Here is a 23,832-nt window from a genome sequence, read left to right on the forward strand (position 1 = left end):
ATGGTGGGGGTTTTATATTCACAACTCTAATCTTCACAGTTTTGCTTTTATTATTGCTCATTATCCTAGTAATTGCAATTCATGCATGTTATAATAGATTGCAGTCTTTTAAAGAAATATATTGAAAACTCTCCTGCATCTCCTTCATTGCCTGTTAATTTATTAGACTTATTGCAAACTAAAGAAGAAAAGGTAACTTTCGCTCCAGCATGACTTGCCTGAGAGTCCATGCATATGGCTTCCAGAATCACCTTTACTGTCTGAGTTTGGTGAGGCACTGCTTTTGAGCCAGGAGGGTTAGGCCAACATTTGCAACTTGTTGTAGGAGTGACTCAGTCTCCTACAAACAAAAGTGCTGTCACCCCTAAATCAGCAGTCTCACTAAGGACCGAGAGTCCAACTACGACACCTCAATATATTGACTTGATTTGAATATAATTGCATTCTCTACTGCATTGTTTCATTTTATCTTCTAGAACACATACTCATATTAATTGGAATGTTCTTTCTATTCCCTCATTTTCCACTTTATCCCCTTTAGGGCGGTATATATGTATTCCAGCTCTTTGATTACTACGCGGCCAGTGGAATGTGTCTTCTATTTATTGCAATGTTTCAAAGCATCTGCATTGGCTGGGTGTATGGTGAGTGATGAAAAAAAAACTCATAGGTAAAAGAACTACATACTTTGACATCTATCTTCTATCAGAGCACTTTGAGATAATCATGCAGGCAACACATTTATCAAAATGTGGCCAATGCAAATTCCCAAGCAGTGAGTCGCTTTAGGTATGCCATTACCAGGTTAACAGAAAGCAGTGACCAGCCTGCCTGGAAATAAGGCAAAAATCATACCCATATCCTCCCTAGACCATTCTACTGAAATTCCTGTCAGCGTGTATTTTTTTTTTACAATTTCCACTTTCATGATAACATTTTTAATTGTTGAATTTGCTGAAAATCATTTCCCCAAACCTTTCCTCCGTGAATAATGAAAATAAGAGGCACGCTAAAGCAACTGAAAGAGGCTTTCCCACTGGTTAAAAAATCTTTGACGGAGCACTTTCATGCATCATTTCCTAGCTGCACTCAACTTGGACTATATACACATAGGGGGTCATTCCGACCCTGGCGGTCCATGACCGCCAGGGCCGGGGACCGCGGAAGCACCGCCAACAGGCTGGCGGTGCTTCCTGGGCCATTCTGACCGCGGCGGTAAAGCCGCGGTCAGAAAAGAGCAACCGGCGGTTTCCCGCCGGTTTACCCCTGGCCCAGGGGGATTCCGACCCCCTTCCCGCCATCCTGTTCCTGGCGGTTTTTACCACCAGGAACAGGATGGCGTGAATGGGTGTCGTGGGGCCCCTGGGGGCCCCTGCACTGCCCATGCCACTGGCATGGGCAGTGCAGGGCCCCCCTAACAGGGCCCCATAAAGATTTTCAGTGTCTGCTTTGCAGACACTGAAAATCGCGACGGGTGCCACTGCACCCGTCGCACCCCTACAACTCCGCCGGCTCCATTTGGAGCCGGCTTCATTGTTGAGGAGGGTTTCCCGCTGGGCCGGCGGGTGGCCTTCTGGCGGTCGCCCGCCGGCCCAGCGGGAAAGCCAGAATGGCCGCCGCGGTCTTTTGACCGCGGTGCGGTCATTCAGCGGTTCCCCCATAATGTCTTATGGCAAGAATGTGATTGATGCAGGGAGTGAATCTTGGGTGATATTTCCATCTGGTCAACACTTTAATAGGTAGGAAAATAACCTAATCAAAACAAATGATAGTGGGAGTATTGCTAAGGAAGGCACCTTTCCAACTCTCTTTTCCACTATAAAATCCGTATATTTTTTGTATTTATCTTTTTTTCACTTTTTTCATTTTTTACCATTGTGCCAACAAAGAGCCGGGGGTATATTAAATTCAAAAAACTAAAACACAGAGTGCAAGACACCCATAGCACAGATGAGAATCACAATATGCATGTACCATAAACAGATATAAAGGTGCAAAACAATGAATTCATTGACCATGGTCATCACAACTGAAAAGCAGAAAGGGTATGATGTCTTAGACCCCACCCTTTATAAAGGCCCTAACTACCTTACTAGTGGAGGAGAAGCTATGGGCGACCACACCAATGGAATGGGAGCAAATGTTAGAGCTGCCTTAAAGGATACTATTGTGTACTAGAAAAAAGGTGCTAGAAGCCTCCCAAAAGCTTCTGACACTCCTGCTACCCATTTATGCTTCCATTTGTTTGATCATGTCTAGGAGAGTCAGGGTCCATGATCGCTTAACAGCCAGGATTGTGTTTGCATTATTTTTGTTTTCTTGATCCTGCTGATAACACAAATCAACTTTCTCATGTTTTTTCCAGGTGCAGATAAATTCTATCACAATATTGAACATATGATTGGCTACCGGCCACTTCCTTTGATCAAGTGCTGCTGGCAGTTTGTGACTCCTGCTCTGTGCTTGGTAAGTTCTCAGGAAGGTAGAGACTCTGCATTAAAAGACTTTAGGCTGTTATAGTTTCAAAGAAGACACAGTAGTGAAATACAAGTGTTTTGGCTCAGGAAGAAATTTGAACCAAGCTAATAAACAACATTTGTTGACTGTCAGAATTGTTTTCTGGGACAAAGATACCAGCTTGGGGTTTAGTAAGCCTCTTTCAAGATATAGGGCCTGATTACAACCTTGGTTGAGGGGATTACTCCACCACAAACGTGATGGATATCCCGTCCGCCATATTACAAGTTCCATAGGACATAATGGAATTTGTAATATGGCAGGTGGGATATCCGTCACCTTTGTGATAGAGTAATCTCCTCAGCCAAGGTTGTATTCAGGTCCATAGTGTATATATTTGTATGTGATATGTATATAGCCCAAATCTTGCAGAAAGGCAGTAGAGTGCTGCACAGGATCAAAGGCAAATATGCAGTCAGAGTGAATCTTGGGTAGCTGTACTAGTCACTGATTACGTCAAATGTCTTAGACTTGGAGGTTGTTTTGGTTTTGATGGTTTCTATATAAGGTGAAAAGGGAATGGTATTTATTTTTGCAGAGACATGCCAGGAGAAGAGCTAAAAGATCTGCTGTTGCAAGAGAGAGGTTACATTGATTAGTGAACAACCCCAGTGTCTTTTCCTGTTTTGTTTGTGTGTTGTTGGGCTGGGTAACATCCATGCTTGTTGAGCTGGGTGCTGTAGACTTGCTGTAGGTAATCAAAGATGTTGGTCATTCTTTGGGAGAACAAGAGCTCGGTGATAAAAAATGGCATCAACCTTATGAGTTGTGGTGAAGTCTTCCATGTCTAGTGTGAGGCAGACTGTGGTGGAAGCGTTGATCAGAATGAAGTAAAGTATGCATTTAGAGAGTTTGCTATATGATGCACTGAGTGGAATGTTGATAAGGATGCCTGGGCTGTACACATGTGGTAGATTGAGTTGTTAGAGTGTTGTTATGTGTGTGAAGAGGAAATGGGAAGGATACACAAAGTTCTATGGTAAGTGTTAGTGTAAGGTTGGAGAGTACTGGGTGGAAAGCAAGGTACTTACATTCCCAGCAAGGGGCTATGGGCTTGATGTATCATTATTCCAAATAGCAATTATCTAACTGCAAACCGCAATTAGGTAATCACTATCTCATGTTTGAAACTCCATGAGTTTTATTTAGCATTTCCTAATGAGGCACAAATCAAACTACCTCACTAGTATTCATGAGGCAAGTGGCAAATTGTGACCCAATCAAACGCAAAAGTCACAGGGATGGTGGCCTACTGGCGTCAGCAGATCACTCTGTGATTGCTTTTAAATAAAGCAATCTTTTTTTCTAAATGCAGCCTGTGTTCCTTAAAGGAAAACCGGATGTGTGTAAAAATCTTTTTACGTTTTTTAAATTTTTTAAGAGTAGGCAGTGGTCCGTGGGACCATTAACAGTTTGGGAAACTCACTGTAGTCTATGCCGTATTCATATCGACAACCAAGTTCAGAATAAGTCCCACCATCCACAGCCTGGTTTATACCTTGCCACTCTATCATAACTGGTGCTACAGGATAGACTCTACTGTCCCGAGTAGACAGGTTATGACAACTTTCCTCCTGTTTTGTATTTGTTGGGGGTCCACCAACCCTGGTTTGACAACCGTATGTCTACACCCTGAGTCGACTAGCGCCTTTCTGGCTCCCCATTCAACTTTACAGTGCCTGTGTACCTCTTTCTGTGCAGGTCATCCATACAGAGGACATGGCCTCTTAAATACCCTATGTCCATGGTGTCTGGGGTTTGGGGCTTTCTGAGAACATTGTTGGGCAGCATGCCTCTATTCTGTGCAGTTGTAGCACTGGGGTCCTTGCTCCACTTCCCTTCCTGGTACCTTTGGAATGAGTTTGGGTTTGGGCCAGTTGGCTTGGGTAGGGGCTTCATAGAGGTCTTGCCTTAGTTATTCATAAAGGGTTGGCATTTTGACTGGAATAGGTCATTGGTCTGGTGACCTATGATAGACACAGGCCAAGTCCATGGCTCAAGTTACTGTTAGATTAGGTGTTGTCTCACTCAGAACCGCATTACTCTGGGTAAAGCTTCCAGTGATTGTTCTAGAAGGATCTTCTCTAGTACTTCATCCAGACTAGATGTAGCAGGTCTTAGCGACCTCAGCCCTAGATCCTGTATCCTGTAAAACAAAGCTTGGAGATTATCATTATTCCCCCACTTCTCCTTTCAAAACTTGACTCTTTAATATTCGGGATCACATCCGAGTTGTTCAAGTATTGTATGCTTAATCTCCTCATAAGGGATAATCTATGGACTGTTAGCTGCCTTATTGACTGACTGTAATTCTCCAGACAAAAGAGGAGCGATACTGTCTCCAACGTTCATGAGGCCAGGATATGGTAGATACGACCCTCTCAAAACTTGTGCTTCTTCACCATGTCCTCAATGGTTATGGACTGGATAATCTATGCTCTCCTTTGGGATCTGATCCCATTTCTGACACCACTTTGGAGCTAAGGATGACCACAGCCTTATTGGGTGAATACTTGTAGAATTTATTGGTATAAGGTGTCAGCAATACCAGGGGAAAAAGAATAAAGTAAAACTGAATAACAAAAGAAGGCTCCCACTAGGTTGTCCCATATTGAGTCACAAATCAGTAGTCCCAGTAAATTCACTGTCACTTGTTCCCAGGGAAAATACAATTAGGATTAGGAGTCCAGGTATGGGAGGCCTTGTTAAACCCCTCATGGACACTTTCCTACAAATAATTTTTGTCCTTCCTGAGTATACTTCCCTTAAGCCCTCTGTATATATAATATTTATGACATGATTGGTCAGTTTTATAGGATTATGAGTGCTTGTTCTTGATCTGCTCCCTCCCTTTTTTCCACATTGTCTCCCTTTCATTAATCCTTTCTTTTCTTCAGCCTCTTCGGTATTACCTCCTTCTCCCCGCTTGATGTGTCGTTGGATATGGTTCTTGGCCCACACCAGCAATTACTCTCTATCTTCCTGGGCTGGTTGGGGCCCATTCCCTTTCTTTCCCCCCAATTAACTCCCATTTTCATGGGGTGGCCTCCTGACCCTTCTAAGATGGCCGACACATAATTAATTTATTCTCCCGGCTCCCCTTTAGTCGTGTTATGCAATATGGTTGTGACCCTGCCAGGCGGCAGTATGTATACCTTGATTCTCCCCAGAGAGTTTTCCCTAGCAACTCTGACCAGCCACACAACATAATTTTCCTTTTTAAATTTCCCTAACCAATTTCCCCTTCAAGATCGCCACCCTCTTTTCCTCACTGCATTCCGCTATCTTGATTTTTTCTCTCACTTTAAATGCTCTCTCCAAGATGGCCGCTACCTTTCTGCTGGATCCACACCCGGAACAGAACTTCCTCCCCTCGTTCTTATACAAGGCCCCAGCCTCTCAGCACCCGGGATCCACTGCAATACAAGGGTGATTCTACCCCAGTACACCACGTGGATGATGGGACGCACAGTGAGTCTCCTGGACCTGCACCCAGTCTTTTTTCCATTTTGTAGTCCAACTGGTTAATCGGTACATCTCTTGATTCTTGATTTTCCTTCCCTAGATTGGAGGAATTGTGGTTTTGCCTCTATACTGACCTCTTCTTCTGTTAGGTCCATTCCCATCCCTCACCTAATTCTACATGGATTATATCATGAGTTAGTTTACCCCTTCTCATAGGCAAACCATACTCATTGCCCTTAACTGCCGCTCCCCCGTTGGTCCCCTTACATCTCAACTTTCTCAACCCATACTGGCCTGGTAAGGTTTATCCTTGATATATAAAGTTGTGAGTCACTTTTCACCAGGACTTTCTTCGTGCCACAGGGCAATTCCTCCCCCCTTTCGCGCTGCCATGTTTCACTATTCTCTATGGCATCCGGATTATATGGTTTTGAGTCCCTTGTTCACCCTGCATACTTTTCTGGTCAATTTCATAACTTTATCCTCTACCTTGTGGCACTCAATGATGCATTTGTATTGGCCTCCCAAATTGCATTGGTTGCCATCACTCACACACCCGGCCGTCCCCTCTCACTGGGTGTTTTCATGTTTCTTTATATTAATATGACTCAATTCAATAATCTCCTTTTTAACTTGCTCCTTCCCCTCCTAATCACCTGTCCTCTCTCTCTCTTTACTCCTGATATGTACACAGGTCTTGGATGCTTGTGCAGATTCCTCAGTCTTTTAGGCACATCCCTTGTCCTGATGATAATCCCAGTTAATGTTTTTGTTTTCCCACATTATTTATTTATTTATTTATTTATTTAATAAATGCAAATAGCATTTTGAAACAATTTATTCAGCTGTTTCCATAGATTTCATTGCAACTTTGTGATTATTGCAGTCCTCTTATTTAATTCAGGAACCATTGTTCCTTTAGAGTGAAGCCAATGTAGATCAACATGCAATTTGTTAGAATCTGTTACAGGAAGACAATCTTATCACATGGCATTATCAAAGTACTTAAACACTTCTCAATCCTTGTTATCATTGCATGGAGATATGTTTTGTAGAATGAGACATTTAAGGGTACTATTAAATATTTTTGGTACTAATTCTTAAATGTTTTTGATGTGCCTAACTCCAACATAGTTGTGAAAAAAATGCTTTTACGAGGCTAAAGTCACATTACTCTTTAACAGACTGAGGAATGCAAACTTTTTTTCACACACAAATGGGATTTGCTAATACTGAAATGTTGCCAGTGTTGTGAAATTTTCAGATTTGCAGACCCAGGTGCGGAGGGTAAAGTTTTTGAATACATGTGAGTAGTTCTACCTGGAAAATCGGTGAGCATCTACAAACCTGTGCCTTTGTGAGTAATCACTAATAATTTGCAGGTAGTTGTCTACCCATTAAATGTACATAGATTTATTTCTGTAAAAGCCAGAGTAAGTATGCTCCTCAGGAGAGAAATCATTCATCTTGGTTTTTAAAATACAGTGCTTTGTGGGACAAGAAAATGTCACACTTTGGAGGAAGCTGTCATGTTTTTGGGAGGCACCCTACATCTCATTGGACAGTGGTGCCCCCCTGCTTGTCCCTCAAGAGGATTGAATAAATATCTGGGAACTGCGTTGCAACTCAGATCTGCTACCTGAAACCACCAGAAAATAAGGGACTGCCCTGTTGGAGTGCAACCCAAAGCACTGCACTCTAAAGTACTTCTCCTGTTGCACACTAGAACAACAGCCCCAAGGACTTAGTCTTGCTTCAAAAAGAACTCAGGAGTGAACTCCCTGTAAGCAACAGGTTAACAGACTTTGCCTACACCAGCAAACACAAAGGCCCCCAGCCTGGAGTGCATCCAGTGGACTTTTAAGGATTTGGCCAGGTGCATTGTGCAAATTGTAGTCCTAAACTTCAAAGGACCATCTCAGAGTTTCTTGACCCTTGGGTTTGTGTTTGGACACTTTGGTGGTCATTACAACCCTGGCGGTCGGTGTTAAAGTGGCGGTAAAAACGGCAACAGGCCGGTGGAAAAAAATGGAATTACGACCGTGGCGGAAACCGCCAACATAGACAGCCACTTTAACACTCCGACCGCCGAGGCGGTACAAACAAACACCGCGGCGGTAACCGCCAACAGACAGGCGGAGGACAATGTACCGCCCACAGAATTACAACAGTCCAATCCGGCACCTTTTCCGGGGCGGATTCACCGCGAACAAAAACACGGTGGAAACAGGACTTGTAAGAGGAAACGCTCACCTCTACACACTCCACAAGGAACCAGGATGCCATGGAACCCGAGCTCCAGATTGTTCCAGCCTTTATCTTCCTGCTCCTCAACCAGGATCACGAACGCCAGCGGCGAAGACCACGGTGAGTTCTGCACCTACGACACAGGGGAGGGGGGAGGGAAAAAACTGTGACACACACACGCAACACGCAAAACACCCACCCCCACCCTCACCCACGACAACACACACACACTAATCCATCATGATACATTACAGTTACACCCCCCAAGTCCCCTAGAAGAATGGAAAGACAAAAGGAAATTAGTTGAATGATTGTAATATATTCAAATACAGTAATCAAAAATATATACATATATAAAGATATGTACACTATAAACAAATATATACACCAAGAATACAAGTCCAAGGTATTCCACTATCATAGTCCGTGGACCACTGTGCCCAAAAGGCATGGGCGAGGCCCACACAAGATACCCGAACAAGACGGAGAGAACACTGCTGGGGCATCATATAGAAAAAAACAGGCACCTCAGGGGGAAGGGAAGGGGGGCACCTCAGCCAGATGAGTGCACGATGCCAGATCCACGAGGGGGCTCCATGCCCACTGTTCAATCCTGGGGAGTGCAAAGCCACAGTCTCTCAAGTCTCTACAGTGGGTGGTTTGCCCACTGTTCAATCCTGGGCCCACAATCTCTCAAGTCTCTACAGTGGGTGGTTTGCCCACTGTTCAATCCTGGGCCCACAATCTCTCAAGTCTCTACAGTGGGTGGTTTGCCCACTGTTCAACCCTGGGGAGTGGAAAGCCACAGTCGCTCAAGTCTCTACAGTGGGTGGTTTGCCCACTGCTTAATCCTGGGGAGTGCAAAGCCACAGTCTCTCAAGTGGATAACATTCTCCACTGGTTCTGGAGGGGGCTTTGCGCCCAGAGTGCTTCATCCTGCCAAGGACAGAGGTAGTGGATGCCTTACTCCACTGGTTCTGGAGGGGGCTTTGTGCTCAGAGTGCTTCATCCTGCCAAGGACTGAGGTAGTGGATGTAAACTCCATTGGTTCTGGAGGGGCCTTTGTGTCAAGAGTGCTTCATCCTGCTCGTGGCGGCCTCAGTAGCGTCGGAATCTTTGGTGCTCACTGGCCTGCGGTGCTTGTTGCGGCGGTGTCGTGGGCAGCGGTGCTTGTTGCGGCAGTGTCCTGGGCGGCGGTGCTGGTAGCGACGGTGTTCTGGGCAGCTGTGCTAGTGGCGGTGGTGTCCTGGGCAGCGGGGCTGGTGGTGGCGGTGTCCTGGGCAGCAGTGCTGGTGGCGGCGGTGTCCTGGGTAGAGGTGCTGGTGGAGGCGGTGTCCTGGGCAGTGGTGCTGATGGCGGCGGTGTCCTGGGCAGCGGGGCTGGTGGCGGCGGTGTCCTGGGCAGCGGTGCTGGTGGCGACGGTGTCCTAGGCAGCGGTGCCGGTGGTCGGCGGTGTCCTGGGCAGCAGGGCTGGTGGCGGTCTTGTCCGCCGTGCAGATTTTCCTAGACTTGCTGGTTTTACTGTTGCCCTTCCCCACCTTGGATGGTGGAGCAGCTGTCTCCACACTCCCAACTGTACCCCTGGGAGCGGCTTTGGTGGCTGATTTCTTTCCTCTCTCCCGCCGGGCACTGGCCAACTTTTTGTGCTTTACAGGTGGGGGACTGTCCGTGCTCTGGCTCCTTGCCACACTGGCTGCCCTGCTGCCTGGCGCACTCCAGAAGCCAGTTACCACTGGCACCACTGGTCCCGCAGATGTTGTGGCTGAGGTGCTGGGTTGGGACCTGGAGAGGCGGGCCCTAGGAGACTGAAGGGGTGGGGCAGGTGAGGGAAAGAGGTCAAGGTTGGACAGGAAACGTTTTTGGAGACCACTGGGACGGGTAGTTGGAGGGGGTTTGGGAGTGGAGAATGAGGTAGTGGTTGTGGGAGGTGTACGTTTGGTGACTTTGGGTGAAGGCGCATGGGCTGGAGGCTGTCATGAGGTGGATGGCTGTTGGGTGGGTGTGTGGCTGCGTTTGTGTACCTTGGGAGGTGGGCTCACAGACACACTGGGAGAGGACACAGGGGATGTGTGAATTGTAGTGGGGGTGGTGATTGCACGTGAGCGGGGTGTGGTGGTGGGTGTGCTGGTGATGGACATAGTGGCTGAGGATGTAGTGCATGCAGGTGTGAGTGGAGACGAGACAGGGAGGGATGAGGGAGACGAGGAGGAGGGGGACACAGTGGAGGCCGTGGATGTTGGTGTGTCTGCATGTGTATGATGCTTGCGTGAGTGCCTGTGGGATGTGTGGTGCTTATGTTTGCCAGAGCTTCCCTTGTGTGTTGAGGTGTGTGCATGCTGGTCTGATGGTGTGCTTGGGATAGGCTGAGGTACAGGGGTTTGGGTCTGGGTGGAGGAAGTTGGAGGGGGGAGGATAGAGACAGGGACAATGGCTGCCATCAGTGCTGAGGCCAGAGTCTGAAAAGCTCGCTGATGGGCTGCCTGATCACAATGAATGCCCTCCAGGTATGCAGTGGTTTGTTGCAACTGCCTCTCTACACCCTGGATGGCATTCAAAATGGTAGACTGCCCAGCAGTGAGGGACCTGAGGAGGTCAATGGCCTCCTCACTGAGGGCAGCAGGGGTGACAGGGTCAGGTGCTGAGGTGCGTGGGGCGAAGGAGATGCCCATCCTCCTGGGTGAGCCGGCATGGGACACACGCTGAGGGGCTGCTGGGAGGGCGGTGCTGGTAGGGCGGGTGGCGGCTGTACCTGTAGATGCGTGGGGCACAGATGGGCCCGTCACCGCAAGGGAGCTCCTATCAGAGGAGGAGTCTGATTCGCTGGTCTCAGCTTCTGTCCCCGCCGTGGAGCTCCCCTCGCCCTCCATCCCACTGGTGAATTCAGACTCCGTTGTGTCGCCCTCCAGGGCCATGTGGGATGCAGCTCCCTCCTGCTCCGGTGCCACTGCTCCTCCGTCTGATGATGCTAATGCACACAAGAACAGGTAGACCACTAAAAGAGGGGGGAAGACAGAAGAAAGACATGTTCAGTGCATGCAATACCGCTACTGTTGGCAGACACTACAGACACAGAAGCCCCCTGCACTACGCCGTGCACTTGGAGTTCCCTAATCAATCCCAGGCACATGGGTTACAAGGCTATGCCCGATTGCTGCACACATGGATGTCACAGGAGCCTGGCTAGGTGTAGTTGGCTCTGTACATCGGTGGGGTGGGGTGCCACAGGACCTACCTTAAGAAGGGACCTTGCCTACTAAACTCGCCCTGGCCTAGGGGAACCCAGAGCCCACCTGCCCTACCCAGACACCTCCAATGCACGCTGAATCAGCAGAATGAGAGTGTACTCACCTCCTTGTGGCTGCTGTGAGGCCCTCAAGCGCCCATCCAACTCCGGGTACGCCACCACCAGGATCCTGAACATCAGGGGGGTCATGGTGTGACGGGCACCCCTCCCACGTTGGGAGCCAACCCCAGCTGAGCCTCCGTCGTCTTCTTGCTACAGCGGCGAATGTCCTCCCATCTTTTCCGGCAGTGGGTTCTCCGTCTGTGGTAGACCCCCAGGGTCCTGGCTTCCTTGGCAAAAGCACGCCAAATGTCCTTCTTCTGGTGGGCGCTGACCTACAGGAATAGTACAGGGGAAAAGTAGAAGATATTACCGTCCGCACAGTCATTGGCCCGCATCCCTACCCTTGCCATGACGCACATGCACTCACCGTCGTTTCATGCACGCCTCATTCTCACCCCCCCTATCTTTCATCCACACCACTCCACACAGGCATTGCCCATACAGCATGCTCACAGTGTACTTACCTGATTGTCTGGAGGACCGTAGAGTAGCGTGTACTGGGGGAGGGCCCCATCCACTAGTTTCTCCAACTCCTCCGTGCTGAAGGCAGGGGCCCTTTCCCCAGACACACGAGTCATTGTCTCTTCCAGACTGAGGTCACAGCAGCACTTGCAGTGTAGGTCCTCTCCTGTCAAAGATCAGGTACCAAGTGATTGAACAGAGAGAAAATGGCGGTCACGTCCGCGGCGGTGTGTACCGTGAACGCCGGCGTACATCGTCATTGGCTCCTGGGACCCGTAGGGTCCAATGTTAACCAATGCAGGATAGCGCAGCGGTCTTCGACCGCCTACCGTGAGGCTGTACAACACCAGCGCAGTTACCTCATATCCCCTTATCCCACTTTACAGGTCAGGCAGCCGCCATTTCATGGGCCCCCATGGCATTATTTTGGACTGTGTCACACATATCTAGGCCTTGCTTAAACACTAATATAGGCATATGTTGATTTGCTAATATTTTCCAATTAAGCTGTGTTTACGTACCTCAGAGTTGGTTGACTCTCTGCTCGCTGTTCTCCTCCATAGGCACCGTCCGCTGGGGCATGTGAGGAGATGGTGGCATCCTCCGATGTACAGACCGCTGGTGGACCTGTCGACAATGGAGGATCGACATGTGATCATCACCTACAGACTTGATAGTACCACAATCCTGGAACTCTGTGCCCAGTTGGAGGTAGACCTGATGTCAGCTATCCGCCATCCCACAGGAATCGCCCCTCAAGTGCAGGTGCTGTCAGTACTCCATTTCCTAGCAATTGGATCTTTTCAAACTACAGTGGCCATAGCATCAGGGATGTCCCAGCTTATGTTTTCCAACGTGTTGTCCAGAGTGTTGTCTGCCCAGCTTAAACACATGCGGAGCTACATCATTTTCCCTCACGTAGAGGATTTGCCTACAGTGAAAGGTGATTTCTATGCCTAGGGACATATCCCCTGGGACATATCCCCAACATCATAGGTGCCATTGATTTGACACATGTGGCCTTGTTCCCCCCGCAGGAGTGAGCAGGTGTACAGAAACCGGAAGAGATGCCATTCGATGAATGTGCAGATGGTGTGTTTAGCAGACCAGTACATCTCCTATGTGAATGCCAAATTTCCTGGCTCGGTGCATGCCGTTTATATTCTACGGAATAGCAGCATCCCTTATGTGATGGGGCAACTCCAGAGGCACCGTGTGTGGCTATTAGGTGAGGACATGGACCCAATACAGTGTGACAAGGTGTCTGGGTCTGGGGATGTCCCTATGAGTTAGTGTGTGTCTAACAGTTGTCCCTCAACATTTGCAGGTGACTCTGGTTACCCCAACCTGTCATGGCTACTGACCCCAGTGAGGAATCCCAGGACAAGGGCAGAGGAACGCTACAATGAGGCCCATGGGTTAACTAGGAGGATTATAGAGCGGACCTTCGGCCTCCTGAAGGCCAGGTTCCGGTGCCTCCATATGACAGGTGGTTCCCTATTCTACTCACCAAAGAAGGTGCGCCAGATCATCATGGCCCGCTGTATGCTTCACAACTTGGCTATGCGACAACAGGTGCCTTTTCTGCAGGAGGATGGTCCAGATGGAGGTGATGTGACAGCTGTGGAGCCTGTGGACGGTGAAGATGAGGAAGCAGAAGAAGAGGACATAGACAACAGGAACACGGTGATCCTGCAATACTTCCAGTGAGACACAGGTAAGAAGACAACACTGCCTGCTACATCTGATTTAATTCTACTACCTCTCATCTATCTGTCATTTTCACCCAGTGTATGGTCACTGAGTTGTCACTTTCCCATACGATTTCACAGATGTGGGTCCCACTGTGTGACATCTGCTTTGTTTCCGAATGGACTAGAGCTGTGTGACATAGGTATGTTGACATTACATTTGATATAGCATTTTGCCACTGTTATTTTTTGTGATTTAAGGGTGTTTATTTAGGTGCTCAATAGTGGAGGGGGTTGTAAAATGGTCAGGGGTGATGGTGGAGGAATGTCCATGGCAGAGTCCAGTCTATTAGTCTCACAGGTGCATTGTTCAAAGAGGCATAGGAAGTGGAGCTAGGGCAGGGTGACAAAGTGGGACAGAAGGATGCCAATCAGGGTGGTCTCATTTCTTGGCAGGGGTCTTGACATTGTTCTCTGTCTTTGTCCTGGATCTCAGGGACCGTTTGCAGGGTGGTTCTCCATCTGCAGGGGGTGGGGTGCTGGTGTGGTGGTCCTGTGGCGGTGCCTCCTGTCCACTAGCGCCGGAGGAGGTGGTGGGCAGTTCATCGTCCAGTCTAGTGTCAGGGGCCCCTTATTGTGCCACAGTGTCCCTCCTGGTGTTCACGAGGTCCTTCAGCACCCCTACATAGTGCCCAGGGTGGAATTGATGGATTTGAGTTCCTCCCTGAACCCCAAATACTGTTCCTCCTGCAGCCGCTTGGTCTCCTGAAACTTGGCCAGTACCGTTGCCATAGTCTCCTGGGAATGGTGGTAGGCTCCCATGATGTTGGAGAGGGCCTTGTGGAGAGTGGGTTCCCTGGGCCTGTCCTCCCCCTGTCTCACAGCAGCCCTCCCAGTTCCCATGTGTTCCTGTGCCTCTGTCCCCTGAACCGTGTCCCCACCACCACTGCCCCCAGGTCCCTGGTGTTGTTGGGGTGGTGGGTTAGCCTGGGTTCCCTGTACTGGTGGACACACTGCTGATTTACGTGTCCTGGGGACAGAGTTATGGGCCCACTGGGTGGGTGCTGTGCTGGTGTTTCCAGAGGGGGGAAGCTCTGTAGTGGCCTGTGCTAGTGTGAGGGGAACCGACTGTCCCGAGGTTCCAGACAGGCCGGGCTGGTCATCTTGATCCAGTTGGGCATACCTGCTGTCATCACTGTGGACCTCTTCTGTGGGTGGAGTGGACATATCTGGACCCTCCTGTCTGGTGACGTTGGGTAGGGGTCCTGCAGGGGTGTAAAGGCATGATTATTGCATCTGTGTGTGCCATGGTGTGCAATGGGTGGGTGCCCGTGTACCCCAGTGCTTGCATTCCTGTGTAGGACCTTGTATGATAATGGTTTATGGGGGTGTATGGGTATGTGCAGTGGCTATGCTTTGGTAATGGGTGTCCATGCTTTGGTGTTACATGCAGGGCTTGGGTTTGGGATGTGTGGTTTGTGATATTGGGACATACGTGAGGAGTTGGAGTGATGGGGGTGAGGGCACGAGTGGGGGTATGTGATAGCATGCAGGTGGGCGGGTGATGAAGTAGTTAAAGGTTTGACTTACAGGAGTCCATTCCTCCTGCTACTCCTGGGAGGCCTTCAGGATGCAGTATAGCCAAGACCTGCTCCTCCCATGTAGTGAGTTCTGGGGGAGGAGGTGGGGGTCTGCTGCCAGTCCCCTGAACCGCAAGGTGGTGTCTTGAGACCATGGAACACACCTTCCCCCGTAGGTCGTTCCACCTCTTCCTGATGTCATCCCGTGTTCTTGGGTGGTGTCCCACTGTGTTGACCCTGTCCATGATTCTTCGCCATAGCTCCAACTTCCTAGCTATGGTGGTGTGCTGCACCTGTGATCCGAATAGCTGTGGTTCTACCCGGATGATTTCCTCCTCCATGACCCTGAGCTCCTACTCAGAGAACCTGGGGATATCTTTGCGGGACCATGGGGTGCTGTGGGCGATGTGTGGGGTGGGGTGGGGTGTGTTGTGATGTGTGGGGTCATATTTAGAGGTGTGTTGTGTGAGGTGCGTGGATGTTGTGTGAGTGATGGTGTTGTGTGCCTGTGGATGCTAGTTTGTAGATGGTGGTGTCTCTCTCTGGCCTTCAGTCGCAATTGTTGACGTAATGGTTTGTGGGTGATGTAGGTGTGTGTTTTATATTGTATTGGGTGTGTGGGAGTGGTGTGTATATGTGTATCAGGTGTGTGTATTTGGAATTGTCCAATGTGGTAGAGTTTTGTAAATGTGTGTGTATTTTGAGTGTGGCGGTGTATACCGCCAATGGAATACCGCGGTTGAAAGACCGCTGCATGGATTCTTGGGTCGTGATAGTGTGGGCGTATTCCTGTTGGAATGACGGTGGAGGTTTTGTTATTGCCAGTTTATCACTGACCTTTGGTGTGGCGGACTTGTGTGGGTGTCTGGATTTTGGCAGATTCCGAGCTATGGGTCATAATGACCGTCGCGGAATTCCGCGGCCGCTGCGGTGTGTTGGCGGTCTTCTGCACAGCGGTAAGCGGCTTTTACCGCCAATGTGTAATGACCCCCTTTGAACCCTCAAAAGGAACATCATGAAGAAGTTTCAGAAGTTTGGAGAATTGTGGAGCAACTTTTGGGAAAAGCTTCCTAAGTGAACCAACCCGACTTCGTGAGTCAATGCAACTGCCTTCAACCACAACCCAGCCTGAATTTCAGGTTCGTACCGCAGAAAGCTCTGGAGCTCCAGACTTCCAGGATTTGACTTAAGCCTCACAGAAAACCAGTCTGATGACATTGCATTGAAATCAGCTTGCTGGAGAGGACTGCATGACATTGCAAGAGAAAAGGTCTAGAAAAGTTTGTAAGTGTGAAGGTAAAATTTTGACAGAGGCATCCGAGCAGGGCACCATCGCTGTCAGACTCAAATTTTGACTTTGTCCCGGTCAGGTATTTTTATTTTGTGTTGTGTCTTACCTATTTACTATATTGGTTTATTTAAATACTTCAAATACCTGTCTCCTAAGTTAAGCCTGCCTGCTCATTGCCAAGCACTCAGAGGTTGAGCCCGGGCTGATGTTTCGGGACCTTGACTGGACCCAACATTGGATTGTTGTATTATTGTTAGTGATAGGTGTGTTCCTACTCCTTCTAATAACCAGCCTCCATCACTAACTTAGTCTCACTCAATTCATGCATTCTGATTCACTCAATCTAACTCTGACTCACTCAGTCTAACTTAGTTTTACTCTTTCTCACTTATTCTGACTCGTACATTCACTCTGACCAACTCATTCTCACTTAATTTCACTAATTCTCATGCAGTTTTACTCATTCTCACTCACTCAGACTCACTGTGACTCCCCCAATCTCATTCTCACTCAGTCTCACTCGACCTCACTCTGTTACTTACATTTTTTTGAAGACATACCCCTGAAAGTACTTTCAAGAGAAAAACATAACTAATATCAACTACTACACAATGGATGTTTTCCCCCAGTGGGTAATCATATTTCCTGGGCTTATTCCTTCTGGGACCACCATGACTGACAAGGCATTCTTGTACACAATGGACACTGGCCACAGCAATAATGCAGAGATTGTGCTCCTTTATATGGTGGCACCTCGAATGCAGCTTTTACTTTGCAGGACCTGCCATAAGGAAATTCCCAACTGCACGAAAAATTATTTTCCCCAAACTATAACTGCCCTGGGGGAACAAAGAGGTAGGTGGATTTTGGAAGATGTTGCATTCCCACCCTCCTTTAAATTACTCCAATAGTCCAATACTTTGTGAGTGAATGTGCTTTGAGAAGTCTATCACCTTTCAAGACATATAAATGCCATAGCACATATGGGAACATCTATAGAAGCCGGCCTGTACCTGTGAGGGTTATTATGCAATGTGCACAACAGTGCACCATTGCTCTACTATATAGACATGTTATGCTTCTCGTTCAACTTGGAAAATTAGCCTGTAAATCCAGAATGCTGTTTTTATGCAACAAGTAAAGTCCATTCTCAGGTTTCTCTCCTGTGCTGTTGTGTGTGACAGAGATGAGTGGTAGGGTACACTCCACCACAGTGGCCCAGGGACATAGGGTAAAAGGTGGAGAGGGAGGCCAACACATCACAAAGTGGACAGGCTAATCTCTCCATGGCTTGGCATCTGCCCAAGTACTTTGCCAGTGAGACTCACTCATTCCTTCTCATCCTCACTCATTCTGAATCACTCTATCTCACCGTGATCCACCCATTCTCACTGTGACTGATTTAGTCTTACTCAAACTCACTCAATCTATCTCATTCACACTCAGTCTGACTTAATCACTCTCACTCATACTCAGTTTTCGTATCACTTATTCTCACTCACTCTGACTGTCTTCTTCACTGACTCTCACTAATGCACACACATATATACACAGACATGATCATGCATACACACACTCTCTCCCAAATGCACACAACACATAAAAGCTTTTTTACTTACCTTGCTGCCTACCCAGGCCCCATTTGGACTTCTGCTCCTTTGTGTTTTTAGCTCTTGAGCATGAAAGTGAAAACTTAAAACTACACAGTTGCGGGTACTTGTTTCACTCTCTGCTTTTTCACAGTACCTTTTCTGTGATGAGTTGAGAAAGGGTGGCATAGCAGGGTGACTGACATGTAGCCATAGGCACAGTGCCCAAGACTACCTTTAGCTGTGAAGGTCAAGCACATCACAGTTGAGGGAGGCAGCACCCCTGGATAATCTCTGATGGCTGCTTCAGGCATCTTTGTTCGCTTTCTCCAGCCATCAGACATTATCACAACAAGCTGCCCCAGGCTCTTGCTTGACGGCATTTTTTTACTATACCAATCTTGGAAAACAGGCCAGAAAGCAAGGAGCGCATAAAACTGGAGCTCTTAAGGAGGAACTGCCACTGATAATGAGTCAATTGAGAGAAAGAGCACAAGGAGTATGAAGGGCTTAGATTAGAACACTGCAGACCTGAATCACAAAGGTAAATTCACAATTTAGTTTAAGTTTTCAATTGTTTGCCGTTCACAAAAGGATTTACAAGTAGTATCTTTACAAGTGTGAAGTCTCCATCGATAAAAAGTCCTACCTTTTAATGCGCTGAAACTCCACACTGCTAAATTCCTTTGTGAATAACAAACAATACTAAACTTACACAAAAGTGTAAGTTTACCTTTCTGAGTCAGGACCTGTGTAAACCACAAGTCATCCAAGAACATACAGGACATTCTAAGGCCCCATTTTCAAGTAGTGCACAGAAGAATGGTACATAGGTCTGTAAATACCATTACCCAGGAGTGAGGCATTTCCCTGGTGTGTTAAATTTTCAACTTAGAAAAGAGGATTACCTTCCAAAATATGTCAGATGAAAATAGCAGGGTGATAATTATCATACAACTTAGAATACCAATGATGATGCAAATTCTCTCTATACAAAGATCTTAAGCTTTTAATTTGCAGAAAGGGCCTCACAAGGGCTCCAATCGACCTTGGTTTGATTAGTTCCTGTCAAGAGCACTAATCCCACCGCACAAGTGGTGCAGCGCTTTCATCTGCAATGTGGGGTAAGGCTGAGTGATGGGAATTTTTTGGTTTCCTCCCTATTCCAGGAGTTTCCATCTGAAAATGTGTGATATCAGGCAAAGTTTGAGGTTAGCAGAGCCTTGTGGGTAAGAAAGTCTCAGGAATCCATGCAAGGCATACCACCCTGTAATCCCCTTGTTGTCTAGTTTTAAAAATTGTCTGTGGTTCATAGGTTTGCATGTTTGTCTCCACAGTAAGGCCCCAAATTCCACAGCTGCCCTTATTGCTTATCTATCAATGTTGCTCTTTAGGGCTTTTTGTGTTGTGGTCTCTTGGCCCACCCACACAGGTGGAGTACCACTTTTACTGGCTCCCCACAAATTCCAGAACGTTTTGTCACAGAAATGGGTGTCTTGTTACCAAAGTTTGATGTTTGCAAGGGCTTCTGGGTAAAATTACCCAGTGAGAGCCATTCAAGTCATGCACCCCTAGTCTCCCCTTGTTGTCTAGTTTTCAAACATGTGCAGGTTTGATAAGTTTCTCTAGGTGCAACTGAGCTAGCACCTGTAGTGCCATGTGAGTTAACAATAATGGAACCACTTTGGCTCCTTGTGGACTTCATAGAACGGCAATGTTGGTGATAGAGCATATTGAAGTGAATGCTGGTCGGCGAATGAGGAACACTGGAACATGACTGGAGGAAGGCTAGAGGACAAGGAACTTGACTTGCACTGGAACTCGACTGGAGGCAGGCTGGGGGACAAGGAATTTGACTAGACTGGAAGAAGGTGAGCAGAACAATAGGTATGGAGCCAAGCAAGGCCTCAGACTCACAAGTATCCTTAAATATACAAATGTGCACATGTGCCTTTTGACAGTTGATTGATTGTTAAGGAAATTAGCAATTATCCTCCTGACTGTGGCACATGTTCATTACAGATCACATTGTGAAGAGCACATGTTTTGGCAGTTACAGTTTTAGCAGGTTGAAAGACAGTTGGTTGCTTGTTAAGGAAATGAGCAATTATCCTCCTGATTGTGGCATTGGTTATAATAAATGAGACATTTAACAAGCATTGGTTATTGCAAACTTGATATTCAAGGATTTAATTAATATGCTCAAATAAGTCTGAATGTTGCAAGCACCTTACTGTAAGCTCTTGGATGTGCTAGCGTACCCACAACATTACCTCAGAGAAATGTGTACATGTTGGACTGGTCGCATGTGAAGAAGAACACAAGTTAATAAAAAGTAGACATGAAAAAGCACCAAAGTCATTCAAACATTATCCAAAGATTACTCTGAAAGTAAACAGTTGTTCAATATCCTTCATCATCACCAGTGTTGCGTCCATAAACATTATACCTGAGGAGAAATATAATGAATTATCCCCATTGCCACAGCTGATGGCATCATAACCTATAGTATATATGTAAGCCACATCAGTACCATTAAAAAGTCAAGGTTCATTTGTAGCAGCGATGAAACACAAGAAAACAAAAGTAAAAGCTCCCATTCATGTACCTCAAGGTACAGCATCAAGTGGCTGTTTACTCAGTTTCAGGACAGCTGCAGATATGGATCTATAACATAAATTCTCATAATGAAATAGTAAGTCAGTTCCATTCGATGTTTCATAGGTTAGGAAAACTTAAGACTAGTAAGTAAGCATGTTTATTTTCATGTATAGATAATTAAAACCATTACATGTACATATAAAAAAGTTTAAATATTACCATGATAATACAACATAGCCACTAAAACATCTTAAATAAAAAAAACAGCAAAACAGTGCATGTTATCAAATTAGACTTTGAGCCATCGAGGCACACACAATAGTAACTTAATACAGTCAATTTAAAATGCTACACTCAGTATGATAAGAATTGACCAAGGCCTGCTTCAGGGGTATACCCCTCTGTCAAGTAATTGTAAAAGTGAGAGCGTGCTGTGCAAACATATTGCCATGAGGTACGTTTTTGCTACTTTATAGTATATTAAGTAAAGTGTTACTTTCCTGATGGGAGAATCTAAGGAAATTAAGGGGCTTTATGTTTGTAGTATACTACAGTCACCTGCTTGATAGTGTAGCTCGGCTAAACATTTTAAAATACTGGCCAGTCCCATAGTGAACAAGTGCTGTATGCCTACTACCTCTAAGAAAAGCCACTGATCTAACCTCTACTGGGAACACAAGTCAGAGAGTCAGGTGCTAGATTTTTCCAGCTCTTTAGTGGCAAGGTTCAAGATTCTCACTGTCTTACATGCCGGTTGCACCGAAGCTCCCCCCAATAAAGAAACAACAGCTGGTCAACATGACCTGATCTCTTAAAGATAGACGTAAGAGTTTTGTCTTAACAAGGCTGGGCAAACACACAGTAAATGAATCAAAGATTCATTATTTTGACCACATAGCTGGCACTCTGCAGTGGTGCAATGCTGTTTCCAGGGAGGATAAGATCTTTTGATGCAAACAAGACAAGACTTATCAACACAAGGTCAAGTTTCTTGGCCTCTGAGAAGAGCGCAGATAAATATAGCTGAGAATCCCAAGCTGAGTATGATGGCATGACTGCCCACAAATACCCTTCCCTTGCTACGGTGGCCTTACAAAATAACTAATGATTAAAGTCAGAGTACTGCAATTGAGTGCTGTAGTGCTAGAGACACAGAGGTCCTTATGTGGGCTTGCCTTTCTTTTTCCATTAACATTGGCTGCCCTCTTCCTCTAGAAGAATTTTACCAGGGTGCCCTGCCTAGATGAACCATGGTCGAGCAGACCAAACTCAAGTCTGATTTGGGCTTGCAAGACATACAGTGGAATTGCAAAGAGTTTTTTCTTTTTTTTAAATAGGCTCAATTGTAAGATGTAAAAGGTTGTAGCATCTTTCCCTTTAAACAATTCAGAGCCATAAGATATTGAGGGCATGAATTAGGCTCTTACGACCGGAAGGAGATGGAGCGTTGAGGAGTCTTCTGTCTTGTGTTGCAAGGTTTTATTAGTGATTATTAGCAATGGCTCATCTTGATTTTAGGTGCACTTTGTAAGTTAAATAGGAATGTAGATGGACAACAAGATATTTGTAGATCTTGAACAGTTCTAAAACAATGCAGTTAACTTGCCAAGTGAATTGGGGCTGCCTGTTTGCTACCTTGGCATCTAAAGCAAAGAACATTCATTTTTATGTAGCTCAGGTTCAATCACAGATTGTTGGTATAACTCAATAAATAGATCTATCAACTGTTGCAGTCCAAATTGGGTTTTACTAAATAGAATGATATCATCTGTATATTGCAGGCTTCTAATTTGTGCCACGCTCAACCTGGGTGGATCCCCCTGCACTAGGACCCAATGGCTGGCCAGGTCAGTCATGTAACTATTAAATAAACGGGATGCACAAACGTACCCCTGTTTTAGTCCTATGTTCGGATAGATTTTTTTTGTAGTTCTTCGGCCATTCACTATCTTAATTTGCACCCAAGTGTTTGGAATATAGGTTGATTATTGCCTCCAGCAGTTTTGCTGGCACACCACACCCTGACAATTTTTCCCACAGCTGAGCCCTCGCGACTTTGTCAAAGGCAGCTTTGAGATCAATAAAACAGGAGAACAGCTTACTGGATTCGTCAATTGCTTGTTCAGCCAAGAAGATGATTGCCAACAAGATTTTTAGAGTGCTCATTCCTGCCCCAAAGCCATTAGGGGTTTTCAGGATTATATTTGAGCAGTAGGCCCAGTCCTACAGATCAATGAGCAAATTTGAGGAATAGATCTTGGCTTCTGTGTCTGTAAGGTTGATTAATCTATAGTTGGATGGATTTGAGCGTTCAACTGATGTGTTGATAGGCTGAAAGATACTGCTAAACCAGGATTCCGTAATAGTGTTTGATACCATGGCATAATTAAAAAGAGGAGTTAAGTATGAGGCCAAAAGTAGACATACTTTTTAAATAAGACATTTGGGGGCTGTTGGGCCCTGGCGACCCCTCTGGCTAGAGTATTTTCAACGTTTGGGCATCCTGTTTGTCACTGATCGGCTGATAATCTGCTTCTGGCTAGGACAGGCTTTGTTGCTTCTCCCAGCTAAGCAAGCAAGACTCTGTGTTAGTTAAAAGGAGGAGAGGTCCTAGTTCACTAGATTGTAGACTGTGGTGATGTGTGTTGACCAGGCCGCTTCCATAATAAAGGCGTTGTGAAGCAGATTCCACCCATTGATTATTTTCGACCAGAATGATTTGGAACTTGTTTGCTTGCTTGCTTGCATGTAATAGTTGATCCAAAGGCCCATGTTGAATTTATGTTTTGCCACCCATATCAGTTTTTTGTAGGTTTGTTTCATTTTGGTTATTTTAAACTGTAAATCCAGATTGGGTTGACCACCCCACAAATGGCTGCTCCTGAGCTTTCTATTGAGGTGCTTCCTCATGGTGCCCACTCTGCCTTGCACCTTGATGTCTTGGAGGATTTTTGGGAAAGTTTGCAATAACAGTTTCAACAAACTTTTCCCATTCCTGGACAGGAGATAGATCAGAAATGGAGCTCGGTGTTTCTTGTGTTAG

General features: G+C 46.6%; 1 protein-coding gene across 1 annotated transcript in view; it reads left to right on the forward strand.

Annotated features, from left to right (window-relative positions):
* The window catches only part of LOC138287579 (sodium- and chloride-dependent GABA transporter 2-like), a 641,212-nt gene that overhangs the window by 604,851 nt on the left and 12,529 nt on the right, over positions 1-23,832 (forward strand). Inside the window, 2 exon segments of the mRNA XM_069228137.1 lie at positions 542-644; positions 2,366-2,466. Coding sequence (XP_069084238.1) covers positions 542-644; positions 2,366-2,466 — 204 coding nt within the window.

Source organism: Pleurodeles waltl, chromosome 4_1, assembly GCF_031143425.1.
Source record: "Pleurodeles waltl isolate 20211129_DDA chromosome 4_1, aPleWal1.hap1.20221129, whole genome shotgun sequence".
Lineage (NCBI taxonomy): Eukaryota > Metazoa > Chordata > Amphibia > Caudata > Salamandridae > Pleurodeles > Pleurodeles waltl.